The 16,006-nt window shown below is 37.6% G+C and overlaps 1 protein-coding gene across 2 annotated transcripts in view; it reads right to left on the bottom strand.

The window, feature by feature from the left end:
* brinp2 (bone morphogenetic protein/retinoic acid inducible neural-specific 2) overlaps positions 1-16,006 on the bottom strand; it is a 229,143-nt gene that overhangs the window by 63,965 nt on the left and 149,172 nt on the right. For both annotated transcript variants that reach the window (XM_034105331.1, XM_071206358.1), the window contains exons 3-4: positions 11,014-11,204; positions 5,620-5,801 (exon numbers count right to left, since the gene is read on the bottom strand). In XM_034105331.1, coding sequence (XP_033961222.1) covers positions 5,620-5,801; positions 11,014-11,204 — 373 coding nt within the window. The remainder of the gene's footprint in view (positions 1-5,619; positions 5,802-11,013; positions 11,205-16,006) is intronic.

Genomic DNA, 16,006 nt, shown 5'->3' with positions numbered 1-16,006 from the left:
TTTTTCTTTTTTCTCATGTTAAATGTCTATCTTACTTTAAAAGTGTTTATTCCCTTAGTCTACACTTTATATTTTACTTGTTTTCTTTGAAGAAAACATGAAAGCAGAACGCTAACTTTACACTGTGTTACACCAAATGCATGCTGGGCTTGTGTGTTACTAATGTGAGGAACTTCAATGATAACCCACCTGAGAGCTTCCACCCCCGTCTGTGCCTTTGTTGAAAACTCCCAAGAGCTCTTCACTGAGTGGATCATTCAACATGGGCCATTTTTGTTTTTAATGTGTATTCAACATGGTGCATTATTCAAACATGGCAGGAACTGTGTGTTTTTCTCATGACCCCAAACACTTTGTTTTACATCCCCTTGTGTGTTTCAACAGCCAAAGTATGACAACTGATTTAAACAATTGTCAAACAAAACATATATTCTATTTACATTGTTATGCTCATGTAACCTCTTCATTGATGTGCATTGTATCAAAAATATGGCACTGATGGTCTTGTCCTCTCTTGAAGTTTTAACTAGAATAGGAGATATATATAGAATAAGGCAAGCCTGGATTCTAAGAGTGCTATGCATGTAACAAAGACAGACAGCTGACAAAGAAAAAAATATATAGAATTATGTGAATCAAATGTGATGAGCAATGACGAATGTATTACTTTGTCCCATTGCATTCCAAAAAACAAACTGCTAGATTTACTACTATAGTGATTTATTCTGTTATATGACAGCATCAAATACAAAGTAAACATCATAAAGTAATATTGGAGATTTAAGTGACACCAAAAGTTATGGAGATTTAGTTCTAAAATTAGTTTTCAGGAATATAAAGCTTTACTTTTCGTTTTTATATGGCTATATACTATAGTGGTCAATAAAAAATCTTAATTTGCACAAAACGTTTTTTACTACAACATGATGAGGTTTTATAGAGGAGCAAAGTATCTGGTTGCAGTTCCCTGCTGATTCTGGCTCTTAAAAATGGCAGGGCGGTGAAAGAAACATCTTACACAGCCAGTTCCTCTCATTACAAACTGAACATTTCACACAGGTGTTACAGATGGATTTATCTTTCTCTCATAGAACGGTAGTCTGCACTAAATGTGTGATAGAGGTTCCGCCACTTTATTGCCGGAGATAAAGATAATGTATTCCACTCCCACCTCCCACACAGTGCTGCAGCAACAGAGCCCAGAGGCGTACATGGACACAGGTCAAGTACTTCCCACTCAGTGTCACTTCCTCTCGGGGTGATGAGTTCATCACGGCGCGACAGGTGGCTTGCATACCGGAGATACTCATTTAGCAGACACATGTAAAGGATGCCCCTCTCCAGGTGGGATTGGTTGTATTTTTGTTGAGTGAGCACTTGTGAGTGTGTGCGTGCGTGCGTGCGCGTGTGTGTGTGTGTGTGTGTGTGTGTGTGTGTGTGTGTGTGTGTGTGTGTGTGTGTGTGTGTGTGTGTGTGTGTGTGTGTGTGTGTGTGTGTGTGTGTGTGTGTGTGTGTGTGTGTGTGTGTGTGTGTGTGTGTGTGTGTGTGTGTGTGTGCGGGCGGGCGGGCAGGCAGGCAGGCAGGCAGGCAGGCACCATCACTGGTTGTTTGCAAAAGCTGAAAAACACCTACACTATTTACCTGCCTGTCATTCTTCCAGAAGGAAAGCTGTTTTATTTATGTCATCATATACAGGTAATCAGATTAATTTCAAACCTTTATTTAACCAGGTGAATCCCATTGAGATCATCGATCTCTTTTTCAAGGGAGACCTGCTGCAAGTAGGTTCCACATGAAGACATACAAACATAAACAACAGAAAAACAAAAAGGATATCATACAACATAGATACAGGGATTTACAATTGACATACCTAACGACATTTAAAAACATGCAGTGGAACCAAATTGCTCAGTTTCCATTCTTTTTGCAGACTGTTGCGCACCTAAAAGCTTTCGTCCCTAAAACAGTCCTAGCACTTGGCACATTTAACAAAACCACAGCATGAGATCTCAGGAAATAGCTACTTTCAATACCAAGGTATTTATAACAGGCAACCACTTCAAGTACTTGTCCTTGCGTAGTAACAATATCCAAAGTGGTCTCCGGTGTCTTTTTGGCTTTCGAAAATAGCTTTACCTTTTTACCGTTTTATCAACATTTAAAATAAGCTTAAGCTCAGAGAGCTGAGTCTGAATAATATTAAAAACTGCCTGCACATGGTTGGTGTGAGGTTATTAAGAATTAGGAAATGAGTTGTGTTGCATTTCATGATTAATATGCAAATGTTTCAGGTACATATTCCACAACCTAATTATATTATTTTGTCATGAGGGAGAACTGTGGTGTGAAAAAACAAGGTTCAACCATGGATTCATTTTGATAAATTACACCTCGTTTAAAATGGTTTTTGCTTAGACAAAAACTCAAACATAGAAATCTCTTTTCAAACCATTGGTGGGAACTTCATGTGTTTATGTAGAAGCCCTTCAAATTTGAAGGGCGCTGATTGAAAGCAAATGTTTATGAAGGGGGTTTTGTTACAAAATAGACCAACAGAATAAAGCCTGTGGGTATTAACTGTAGCAGACATAGTAGATACATCTTCCTCTGTACAGGTAACCTTGTGTAGAGTTATATTTAAAATTACTACAGCTATGTGTCATATTGATAAAAATCACTTCTACTGTACCCACAAAGTGAGAAAAGGAAATCATTCTTTAAAGTACCAAAAGACCAGAGTTTCTTGCTGACATTATATGCTGGAATGATGTATATTACGTAAAGAAAGGATCAGAATGACCCGATTTGACATATAGAACAGTAAAAGTAGGAATTTATACGAATATTTAATGGTAATTTCTAGGGATGTAACGATACCAAAAACTCACGGTACGATAATATCGCGATAAAAAGTCCACAGTTTATTTATCGCGATATTGAAAAATAAAGAAAGAAAATGTATCAATAATATACTAATCAGATCCTGCAATAGAATAAATCAAGTTTCACTTTAGTTTTTCAAGTAACTCAACTCTAACTCACTCACTCGGCATCATCAAGGTTATGTTTTAGGAATATGAGCATGTCCACATTTCCAGGTAGATGCTGGGATGTTTGGGCGTTTACAATATCCCCTGCTGTGGAAAAAACTCTCTTGCTTGGTACTGATGTTGCTGGGACAGAGAGATATGCTTTGGCCATGGGTGACAGCAGTGGGTAAAACTATGCATTGTCTCTCCACCACTTCAAAAACAATACCGTGTTTGCCAAGAAGGTGCGGCTTATTGACAGGGCGAGATATAAATATACTGTTGGTACTTGTCAATGTCTCTATGTATGTACATGTAGCCCTGTAAATACGATGTCCTTTTGTGTTATCTGTTGTTTTATGTTCATATTGTAACCTACTTGCTGCCATGTTGGACAGGTCTCCCTTGAAAAAGAGATCGATGATCTCAATGGGACCATCTGGTTCAATAAAGATTTAAAACATTTTATTTGTCAGTCTCACAACAGTATTGAGACATTTATTTACCGCGATATCGCGATATTCAATATATCGTTACATCCCTAGTAATTTCTAACAATACTAGATAGACGAGACATCATATGTTCCTAAGGATTGGCCCATTTCCTACTGCTATAAATATGACTTATCATATCAAATGTTATTGAATTCTTCTTACATGTCACAACTATCAGACATGATGTTATTATACATCATTTTGCATTAAAGAAGGCTCCACTCAGACCAAACTGCAGCATTTGACACATACTGATTGAAGGCAGGACTGTTTAATAGGCCTGAGAGGCAGAGGATTTATAAAAAATGCATTTCACAAAATATTTCTGGATGGATTGAAACCAGACTAACTGACACGGGGAAACAGATCTTAATGGTGCCATTTACTTATTTACAACTGTTGACTTATTTGCAAAATATAAGCGATTGTTTTAGTGCAGCAGACACTCATTAGCTTCTCCCCACAGACACAAATGCATCAAAATGTGCAAAGATTTCAGTTCCTTATTAAATCAGGCTTAGCAGACAATGTGTTTCTCTGGGTGCTGAAGTTGTAATGAGATTCAGCATTAATAATTCAACTTCTTCAATGTTACTGTTGCTTGCATATAAAGTGGCGGTTTGTTGTAATTAAGCTTCTCAATAAATATAAAAACTGTATTGCTCTTTGTATGCAAATGTCTATTTTTCTTCTGCTATTTTCTTCACTGTAGACAAGTATGTTGTGCTTTTTCCCTTAGATTCACTTTTACTAATTATGTACTTAATATCTTCTTCATTAAACACATTTGTTTCCCATCATGATATTTCAATGTCAAGTTTTAATATTATTCTGCCTGTCTTCTTTGCGAAATAGCAATTGTATAACTTTCGAGGTTTTGGAGGAAATACATTTTCAAGCAATCACTTTAGTGTCCTCTTTTAAAGTGATTTTTGAAAACATAAATGGTCGATCTCACCTCTGCATAGTGGGAACCTGCCACATGCAGGGTTTTCAGGGACAGCACTTGTACATGAGCAACCTAATTCAAGGTACACACAAAGGTTCCACCTAGCCATAACTCATTTCAATCTGATTTGCTATTGAAGTTGAAGCATGAAAGCAGAGTACACCCACCCACACACCTGCTGTCATCGAATAAGAGCCAGCAAATCTGTTCCAATATGAAAAATGTATGTCACAATAATGCTTTGCTTCCATCAGGAGGAAATAAACAGATTTAAACCAGGCGAAACCAGGCCCAGGAGATAATAGGATTTATTTGTCTGTGTTTTTTGTGTGGATTTTCAACAAAACTGTACCTAACACAATTAATGACTAAACAAAAAACTGGTGATGGATTTCTGGTCAATTATGACATGTTGGAGAGTTAAGTGAATTGAGTGAGTCCATGAAAAGAAAAAACCTACATGCTCAAAAAGGTGTTAAACCACTTAAAATGATAGTATCATAGGGTTAGGGTAAAGCCACTTAGTGCCAAAGTCCAACAGCTTTTAACGAACAAACAATAATTACCAGGTATTATAACTCTCATGCACTTACAGGAGAGAACACAGCAGTATGTAACCCATTCCAGGTGGCGTGCAGTAGACTACAGTATGCATAAACATACTTTCCCACTGGGACTCTAAAGAAACTTGACATTTGCCTCGCTTTAGTGCCTCGGTGGGTTTCAGTGCATACACTGTGCTTTAAATCCAGGCCAGTTTTTCTTTCTTTTTTTTCTAAATGTCCTCGCAAGCTCTCCTCATCTCTCCCTCAGCTTTTGAGCACCTTGAAGATAAGCTTTAAAAAAGACTGTTTGTGTGCATACATTGAGACCAAGCACAGCTATTTGTTAGAGTCACAGCTTGGAGTAATATATCCAAAAGGGACAGTTTTACAGGAGCGTTAATGTTTTCGTGTCTAGCCTTGATGAGTAGTTGTTTGTGGACCTGGAGAACTGCAAACATGAGTCTACATAAAGGAAATAAACAGTGTATTTACACAGCTGCTATGAAGTGAACGATACATTTTTAGCTCTGCTTGAAAAGGTGTCTGTGTATGTGCTGTGTGTAGGCTTAGTTTCTCGCTGTGTGTTTGTGTACAGTACCTTTATAGCAGAGGTGGCAATCTGGAGGTGGTGCAGTCGCCTAAGGGTGCTCTCTCGATCTGTGAAGTAAGAAGCAGCCAGCTGATGGAGCAGCTCTAGAGACACCACTGAGCTGTTGCTGCTACCCTCCGACTTCTTATTCAGCTTCTGCTTGTCCAGGAAAATGGTCAAGGACTCCTCTCCTGTGGATCAATAAACAATTGTTAAATCGAGTAAGTTATTAAGAAATCTCAACTCTGTTTTCTATCATTATCTTGTTGAATAAACTACTCATTTATTTTGTAATCTTATTAAATAAAGTACAATATCATACAATACAATTATCTTGTTATTGTGCTTACCTGGAAATGACTGAAGAGTCACTTCAATTATAGCGGTGTACCATGCCAGTGCGGCAGGCTGATATTATCCTTAGTAGAAAATAAATGACATTCTGCTTTATATTGTGCAGAAAATGTATAATTATTCTTTTGCTTTGCTCTCTTTCCTCAGAAAAGTACAGATCTATTAACAACGCCATACCACATTAGGATGTATTTGACATTGTCCTCTGATTTAATAAGAGTTTTGTTTTTCTTTATATGTACCTTTTACACATTAGAAGTACAAGTATACATGGTTCCGTTGAAATAATGTAAGAAAAAAACAAGATACTGATTTAAAGGGCAATGTAATGTCTAAAAAATAACCAATAATTAAGTGTGTCCAAGTCTTGCTGAGCAATGCCAGTCACTCCTGTTACCTAACTATCTATTTACATTTTAATCATTCTAGAAAGTCAGAGCTGGTACAGCTCAGTGTATTTACTGGAATTAATCCCAACGCCCACCTCCTGAATTATCCAACAGGCACTCTCAACTTAAGTTTTAAAAGCAGCATTTGAAAATGGAGAATAACACACTGAAAGTCTGATAAAGAGCTGGAGAGCTAGTTGTTTAACATAGCATTTTGGCCTTTAGCTAGCATCCTCCACATACATTCGCAGTACTGTAGCTTGATAATGCTAATAACATATAGCAATTGTGAGTTTGCGCCATATTTTCCAAAATGCCAGTGGGTTATTTGTTGTCTTCCTGTTTGACAGTTTAAACATAAAGTGTTTTGTGTTACAATTGTATTGTAAGGGGAGGGGGGGGGATAGTCCAGCTGAAGATATAGACACAAGAGGAGAGGATATTGAATATTCAACCCAGTCTCACGGCATTTCGTGTTATAGTCATGAAATGTAATCTATTGATTCGTGTTCACCAACACGATTTTCCTCTTTTTTTAAAAGCAATGTATTTCTACACACTGTTAATTACTTAACAATAACTCACAATTATCCTTGTTTTTATTTATTTGTTTTATTCTATAATCTCGGGCTTTTTTGCCATCCGTCAGGAACTGAATTTCAAAATAATGTCACTGGAAACAGACGTAGGCCTATATATGGGATATTTCGAGTGTCATTGCGATACACACCCACTGAACTGATTACCCAAGATCCTCAGGTTGAAGCTCGGTGATTGGATGTTTTAGCCGCAATGCACGTTGGAATATGGTGTTTATGCGATATGAATTCAGAAAACATACAAAAAAAATGAAAATAATACTTTAATCCGAGTGTGCTTGCTTTTCTCTTTGAATATATTCACACAACGGCATTGTAATACACAGTTTGGCTGCATTAAATATTACACATCTGCTGTAGTTCTTTATTTATAGAGCCCTAATTAGAAGACGTCTGGACAAACTGGAAGAACTGCCACCAAAACTGAATACGTTACGTGGATCATAAATATATCAGCAACCACCTAGTGGTTAAAGCACATTATTGAATTTTTTTGTTGAATATGTTATATTTGATGAAAAAAATAGTACATACAAAATAGGGGGAGAGTAGAAGGTCAATCATAGAATTTTAGAATATAAAAAAGTCAAGAAGATACTATCATTGATCTGTACAAGAAAACAGTTTAGTGCAGGATGTACAAAGATATTAATATGAGGATGTGCAAAACAGACAAACTAATGAACCTTTATGTAAACATTAAAGAATACTTTAGGTTAAGGTCTTCTTTTAAATAATAAAAAAGATTTGGGGGTATAATAAATATTAAGCCTGACAGTACTTAACGTCTAATATATTGCTTTCCTGCGATGTTAACTATGTTGAAGCACTTATTTAGTGGGAATGCTGACTAAGCATTCCAACTATATGTTATGCTACGCACGAAATTCTTTATTATTCCACCGGGTTATATTGCGCCTCTTCTTCTCCAACATTGAACATCGCAGAAACTCCGTTCAAACATCAAAACGTTCAGCTTGGTCGGGAATCAATGGCTATTACTTTTATCATACATAACTCCAGAGATACATCCCATAATTCATCAAACTTTTTACATGGAAGTCAATGGAGAAACTCTTCAGACTTGAACAATCTTCATGCAACTTCAACTGCTAACTGCTCCTTCATACTTTCACTCAGAAACCTCATTCCAACTTTAAAATGTTACACATCTTTCTGACATTATTCATGTAACACAACTTTTAAATCTGATTTGTACTTTTACAGATATTAAACATTGTTCAGACCTTGGTAAAGAGGCCTTCTTCAGATGTTAGAGTGTACCTGCCATAATTCCCAAACCCTACATTCCTGAGACATCATTTTTACATTACATTACATTACATGTTACTTGTTAGACACTTTTATCCAAAGCAACTTATATACTCAATACTGTGGGCAATCCCCACAGGAGCAATTTGGTGTGAAGTGTCTTGCCCAGGGACACAACCACATGCTGACTGCAGTGGGGTTTGGCATGAGAAACGTAGGAAAGCATCTCGTAAACATCTCGTAGCTTGAAAAATAAAAATACATTAAACAAAATAATTAAACAAATTGCCTCTTGAGGGCATGAAGTGACAACAACTTTCAACATGTCTCCATTAAACCCCATTGTAAGTTCAGCCTCATCTTTCCCCACCACAGCAGCCGCACACCTTTAGTTAATCTGCCAAAAAGGCCACATTATTAACCCGAAAGTAAATAAAAACAAGGATAATTGTGTGTTATTGTTGAGTAAATAACAGTGTGTTATTTAGAAAAGAATAACAAATTAGAAGGAAAAAAACATTAAAAAAAAATACATATTTCAGTATTCTGAGCCCCATTTATTTTCCTCACGGACGGCAAAAAAGTCCGATATTATAAAATTAAAATAAAAACAATAATCGTGGCTTGATATTGAGTAAGAAAATGTTTTTATGAACCACACAGCTTCCGGTCTTCCAAGACCCGACCGGACAAAAAGACGTGGTGCAGGCACGTAACATACTACTAATAGAAATACATTCTAGCAGGTCACCCTTGAAAAAGAGATCAATGATCTCAATGGGATTCACCTGCACAAATAAAGGTTTGAAATTAAACATTGCTTTTAAAATCGTTCTGTGTGACACGAAAAAAAGGGGAAAATCGTGTTGGTGAACACGAATCAATAGATTAAATGTTGTGACTATAACACGAAATGCCGTGAGACTGGGTTGGAATATTAGGCATGCTAACTTTGGCTTTCACTCCTAGCTTCAAGGATGGGGCACAACCTTACCTATATTTGGTGGGAATTTAGATTATTATATTATAGAGTTGTGAATGATTGTATATGTGGTTAGAGTAATATGCTATGCCAACACCTTTTTAGGTCAGTATACTATTGATTTGTTTTTTCCATCATTCCAAAAGTCACAAGGAGATTACAATTGTAATCTTAGCTGGGGTTGAGAATGTAACCATTTATTATTTACTATACTCTGCACTATATTTACCCCATTCCATTGAACTTAAGTAATTTAATTGTGAATATACATGTATCAATTACGGTCAAAGGCATGTTGAATTTTTAAATCAGAATTTACTGAGACTACAGTAATTTGTTTATGTTATAGGGAGTGGAAGCTGAGATTGATTTCAAGGCACTCCCAAAAAAAGCCATTTGAGGATAAGGGAAAGAAAAATAGAAATAGTCTTTTGAAAGAACAATGAGGCTCTCGCAGGATGGACAGACGTTGTATTGTTGCAGTCTCTACAATCACTAACAAACATGTTTCATTGCTTTCACAACATTTATTATTGACAGTATTTTTATTTTTGTCAGTCATGAAGTCAATTTATTCACTTCAAAACCGCAAAGTTTACTTCACAGCTATGGAGAGTCAGCCATAACAAGCAAGACAGAGATGAAAACGGTCGAACAAAAGACAGAGAAAATTAGATTGGGGATGTGCGCAATCGCTCAGCCCCGGCCTCATCAGTATGCAGACTGGCTCAGACTATTTAGTGGAGGCTGTTAATTACATATAGAGTCTAACTATCAGTCTGCTGCTGCATTCATCTCTGTCTCCGTCTCCCACGCTGATGCCACCGTCTAGAAACCCAGTGATAAGAGGAGCCTAAGTTAGATGGCGAGGGATGCAAACCTTACACATCAAATAAATAACATCTGAATGTTTGTTGGGAGTTGCCTCACTCTATTACTCTCATTATTCCTATTACTACTTTATTTATTTTAAATAAATGTTATTCATTTGATCTTTTCTCTTTTTTTCCTTTTACCTTTCATTCAGGTACATATTTTTAACATGCTTTTGTTTTCAGGACACGCGATAAGGCATGGTTTGATCTACTTCCTATGAAGAAATATGTTTTTTATGTTGGTCATGTATAGGCAAACCAACTCTATAACAGAAAGTTAAAAAGAAAATCCTAATCTAAAGCCCATTATGTTTTTTACTAATGCAAGTCCCTGGGCTTGTAAATGTCCTTTAACTCTGATAGTAATAATGATGTTGGATGCTGAAGTGTTCTATACTCACTATCAATTTTCTACAAGAAACAACAAAGTGTAAAAATGCACTCGTATATCTGGACTGCTATGAGGTGACAAGGATCAGCAGTGTATCAACATCATGAGGTCGTCACACAGGTCTCAGCCCTGTTTTGTCGGACGCACACGATCGATAGCCCTTGCGATTCTGTTTTGTGAGTTACTTCTCTCCTCGGAGATCGGGGGTAAAAAGAAATCCAATAAAAACAGAGACATATGCTGAGAAACGGGTCAATGTAATCCCTCATCTGCTTTGTAAGGCCCTTGTAGCTGCATGCAATGATCATCATAGTGAAGGAGGAGAAGGAAATAACTGTGGGAAACAACCTCTGATGAATTCTGCAGGTCACTTGACATTTTTCCTTGAAAAGAATATCAGCAGGAATAGATTCTACTCTTCTAAAGCACTCGACTTGCAAAGCTATAATTCCTCTGAGAACCAAAATGAGTAGGTCTCTATTTTTGGTATTTCCCGACATTTCATAACCCGAGAATAAAGGCGGGTGTGTCACTTCCTTACCTCCCAGGGTAGCAGAGACGAGGAAGTGCGTCCCGTACTTCTTGATGAGGTTTTCGTTGATTTGCTGCAGGGTTGGCCGTCGCCCCAGTAACCGCAGGTTTCGCAGGAACTCTGGCGCTAAGGGCAACGGAGCTTTGAGGAAATCTCTCTTCTCTGTTGCCAGGCTGTTCACCTTCCAGTGGCTGAACTCCCTGAAAATAGGAATACAGAAAAAGGTGAATACTCACTCAGTTCAAATTGCTTTTAAACAGGAGAGCTTAACAGCATTATGGACACATTCACACACAAAAGAGGTTTGAAAGATTCTGAAGCGGGCCAGAATAACAGAAGTTTAAAGCAACATACACATTACTGTAGAATAAACTCCCCTTAAATTGTCACACATGTCTGATCACATTTACCTAATACCCCATCTTTCTACATTGAGTTTACATTTGATTATGGTCATCAATAATGTAATGTTTATTTTTCTTTTATTATATATTTATTGTAAATTCATTGAAAAAATGTAATACTGTTTTTACAAAATGCTGTATTTTTCTCTACAGTTAATCAGAATCAGAATGTATTTGTTAGGCCAACAGAGAGGACATTTACATAGTCAGAGCAGAAAGACAATGTTATACTACAACCTTGTGGTTATAGGAATTGGGTAGCACAAAAAGAAAAGTAGAAGAATACCAGTGACAGTAGAATAATGCCATTGAAATTGAAACATGTGTAATGTTTCTGGTAAGATGTCAATATGAACATCAGCAGATACTCTTGATTGTCTATTTTTGCAATAAACTATGTGCGACACGGCAGAAACAAAAATAGCTTAGACTTAGGCTGCTCTGAACTATTAACATTGGCACTAAAATGAAAAGGCAGAGGTTCTGCGCCCCTTTTTTTTAAATAACGAAAATCGAATTGGTATCATCATTTTAGACATTTAACCCAATCACTGCAATTAATCAAACATTTTTCCTATGTATTTAATTGCAAGTGGACTTCAAAACTCAAAAAGATACGGACGGAATGGTTCTATGTATATTAAAAACTCTATAATTGTCTTCATCTTATTAAATCCCATGAAAATATTAGAACCAAACAAAATGTTGGTTTTAATATTGTTTTGTCTTCAAGTTTAATTAACTTTAATTAAGGCTCAGTTATTAACAAGAACAATTAGGCCCTGTAGTTTTAAATTCAAACAAAAGTAAACATTGTATTTATTAGGGAAACATGGTGCTGTAATGAGGCGGCAGCACAGTGTGTGTGTTTCTGCCTCAAAATACTCAAAACAACGAACTACATAGTCCATCTTAATGGCAATGAAGGAGCATTTCAATCATTGTGGCACGCCAATGCAGCTTTGTCATACAGATAAATGGGATATGTCAGGCTGTGAGTCACATGTTGGACCCATTTAATGTTGGTGTTGGTAATGACAAAAACACATATATAAACCATCACCAGCATTATCCATAAAGATCTGACTGTTCCTGGTCACAGTATGTGATATCCTGAAGCACAGCGACATTTAAATTACTACACTCCTAGTTCATCTGCTTCCTTAGCTCCCCGGACAAATATCGTGCAGAAGCAAAGAACTCACCCCAAAAAACCCCAAGGTATTTGAGCATTATGCAAATACCAGGAGAAAAGTACCGATCCACCTCATTTGCATTAATTTGCTGGCAAAACAAGCAGCGTTAAACATTAGCACATTATGTATGCATTCTCTCTGAACAAAATATCAGCAGTGACAGTCTTTTACCCCGGAGTACTCTCCCTTACACACACACAAACTCCGAAAAATACACAGAGGGAGGTACATATACTGTATCATTGTCTTGTGTTTTACTCGCTGCTCTTTCAGTGACTTTTTTGAGGTCAATAGTTTACTTTTACCAGCAGAACTAAACTGTATTGTGCTGTTAATATCATTATAAAAACACTTGCATGCATACAATAGGCCTAGTCCCTTAATAATACCCATATGGTCATTCAGACTGCACCCCTGTAAAGACAGCAATGTAATTACTAGTTTGTAGCTGCTACGTTGCATATTAGTCTTCAAAGGAGAGCTCAGATTTGTAACCATTTAGCACAATCCATGACAAAGCTTTCATCTAAAGGAATGGCCCCAGGAGCATGCAGTCAACTTGTGCTTCATTAGGAGGTTTATTCTTACATAATGTACCAATTTATGTCTGTAGCCTGGACACAGATGCAGTGCAAATTGTACAAGCTATTATTAATGCTGGCCACATTGTGTTTCCTTCCTGAAAGCAGGGCAACAAAGGGAAACTAAGTCTGAAGGGCATGATTATTAAAACATGTATATTTAGAAAAGATAATTAGACTGACAACACAAGAGAAGCTACAGCAACTTCTTCAATGCCTGTCTTTATTCCCATCCATTCTGAAAGTTATCAGCCCATTTTATAGCTGTCAGAACTTATCATGAGCATTAGAATGGTTCAGATGGGCACAACTACACATTGTGAAACGGTCACTGTTTTCAATACGTGCTGTGAAATTAAACAAACCCCCCCCCCCACACACACACAGGATACTGAGAGTGCACTTTCAGGGATGACTTTGTAACATAAACGGCTTATTCAACTGTTTACCTTGCAGAGGATAAAAAGATTTACTTTGTGATAACTTTGTGATAAAACCCTGTCTCATAGTATTATAAACTGCTGTGTAACTGTTTGTTGTTTGATGACCCTTCAAACGAGGAGATCTGTTACACAAACGGATCTCCCTTGATCATATAAGTCATGTACTTGAAACTAAATCCCCACACCGGCACCATAAAGAGAGTCTTTTACTGAATGCACAGTTACTAACCCTAACTCCCAGAATGGTAAACACATAAGAAAGATATGTGCCTTATTAATTAGCATTTTGTCTTATAATAAATAATTGTAGCCATAGAGTGTACAAAAGATGTAGAAGTAATCCATATTACATTGATTCTGAAGACCACTTTAAAGCTTTGAGCTTTGCCATTTGGCTGTTGAGATGTGGTTTATCTTGATTCCGAAGTGATCCGGAAGAGTGAGTGGTACATCCAAATGTTGAATTGGCATTTGTCGGCAACCTTAGTCTAAGGCTGGAGCCACACAAGGATGATAACGCAAACGGACCGAAATCGTTATCAAAACAGTCTTCCGTCCACACGCAACAGGCACCAGAAACGTGTCCGTTCGAACCGTTTGAAAGCGATGGAGACGCTGTAGTACATATGCCGGGCCTGTAAGTGGCGCTGTACTTACGCCACAAAATACACCAAAAGCAGCGAAGAACACTTCTTGCGCATGCATGGTTGCCATGGTTGCCCTTCTGTTTATTCTCCGCGCTGGATTGAGCAGTAGAGGTGGGGTTTCGCTGGTCAACATGTCCGTTAAAGTTTCAATCTTCCAGACAAAATTAGAAAAGTGCCGGTCAAAGGTCTTCTTTGTTATTTATTGAGCTTTAAAACAAAACATAATGAATAACGACGGAGCCTCTCTTTTCCTCCCCCTCTCCTGACAGCCCGTCAGTATCCGTGGTCTCATGCAGCAGCTGATCCAGTAATGAGTGACCCGACAGTAAAAATAAACATATTTATAACTAGTTTAGGTAGTTTGAGAGGTAATTATAATAGCTAAGGCTGATGATCTAACTTGAAGTGTGTGTTTTGTTCTGCTCATCACTCCATCACAGCGGGCGGAGCTGCAGGTGATCATGCAGAGCTGCGTGTCTCCTCTCCTGTCCGATTAGACTTCACTCGCGTTTATGTCCATATCGATCAAATCTAGCTGGAAGCTCCTGCTGGGTGCACTGTCCTGCGAGATACCGGGACCTGGCTCGAAACACTGGGGCTATTGCGTCATCGTTACCAGGAAATGATCGTGTAGGCGTAAACACGGAGCCGTTTGCCCCCCCCAGAGCATTTAGTTCGCAGATCTACCCACCTTGGGACCCGTTAGCGTTATCGTTTTATGCGTTTCCATGTCGGCCTCGTGTGGCAGAACCGTCTATCTGATAGAGAACTATAGCAGATACAACCGTTATCGTCCTCGTGTGGCTGCAGCCTAAAAGTTAGCCTAAGACAAAAACACAGACAACACACAGACTGGAAAACACCCTAAAAGTCACCTTTAAATCACGCGGTAGCCACACCATAAATAAATCCTGTTTTACTGTCTATTTTACTCTTAATTTAACTATCATTTACAGTGAACATCATGCTGTATTTAAGATGGCGACTGAGACCATGAAAGTATTAAGAAAATGTTAACAAATGTAAAAGATCAAGTAAAAATTGGGTACACTTTCTCATGGACTTCTAAACAATTGGACTTATTTTGCAAACAGTGTAGTCACCCCTTGCTTATATTCACATGGAACTTATCAAATATTTGCATAATCATTTGATGAAACAGTTAAACAGTAGGCCTATATTCTATTTGTAGTTAATTTTAGTTGATCTTTAGTGCATACTTTAATGAGTCAGTCATATGGAAGGCAATGGAAAGCAGACATTGCCATCTTATGAATACCCTCTAAACACCCACACATGTCATATGAGTAATAACTGAGATGTGTTTCAGGGGCACCTACTCCATCTACAGTTCCATGCACTTTTATTTAACTTTCCTGCAGTATACCCTTTTATTACAGCCAATCTAAGTACACTATACAAACAGATAGATTTATTATCCCTCAGTTTCAGTGCATGAGCGTAGCAAAGCTCTGTAATGTTTGCGCTCAATGCTTTATCCTTCACACCGACCCTAATTCATGATGATTGCTACCTGCTTGTTTTTCAAACTGCCTGCCTTCACATTACAATAGTTTGGACCCAATAGCAGGACAATGATTACTATCTATAGTCTATTACTAGCCAATTCTATTGCACTGCCAGAAATACCACCTTGGTGAAGATCCTGTTCATTTTTCCTTGACACTGTTTCAGTGAAACCAGGTTTTCTGACTGTTCTTACCGGCAAAC

The sequence above is a fragment of the Pseudochaenichthys georgianus genome, chromosome 17 (genome assembly GCF_902827115.2).
Source record: "Pseudochaenichthys georgianus chromosome 17, fPseGeo1.2, whole genome shotgun sequence".
NCBI lineage: Eukaryota > Metazoa > Chordata > Actinopteri > Perciformes > Channichthyidae > Pseudochaenichthys > Pseudochaenichthys georgianus.
This window is presented reverse-complemented; position numbering and strand designations above follow the sequence as displayed.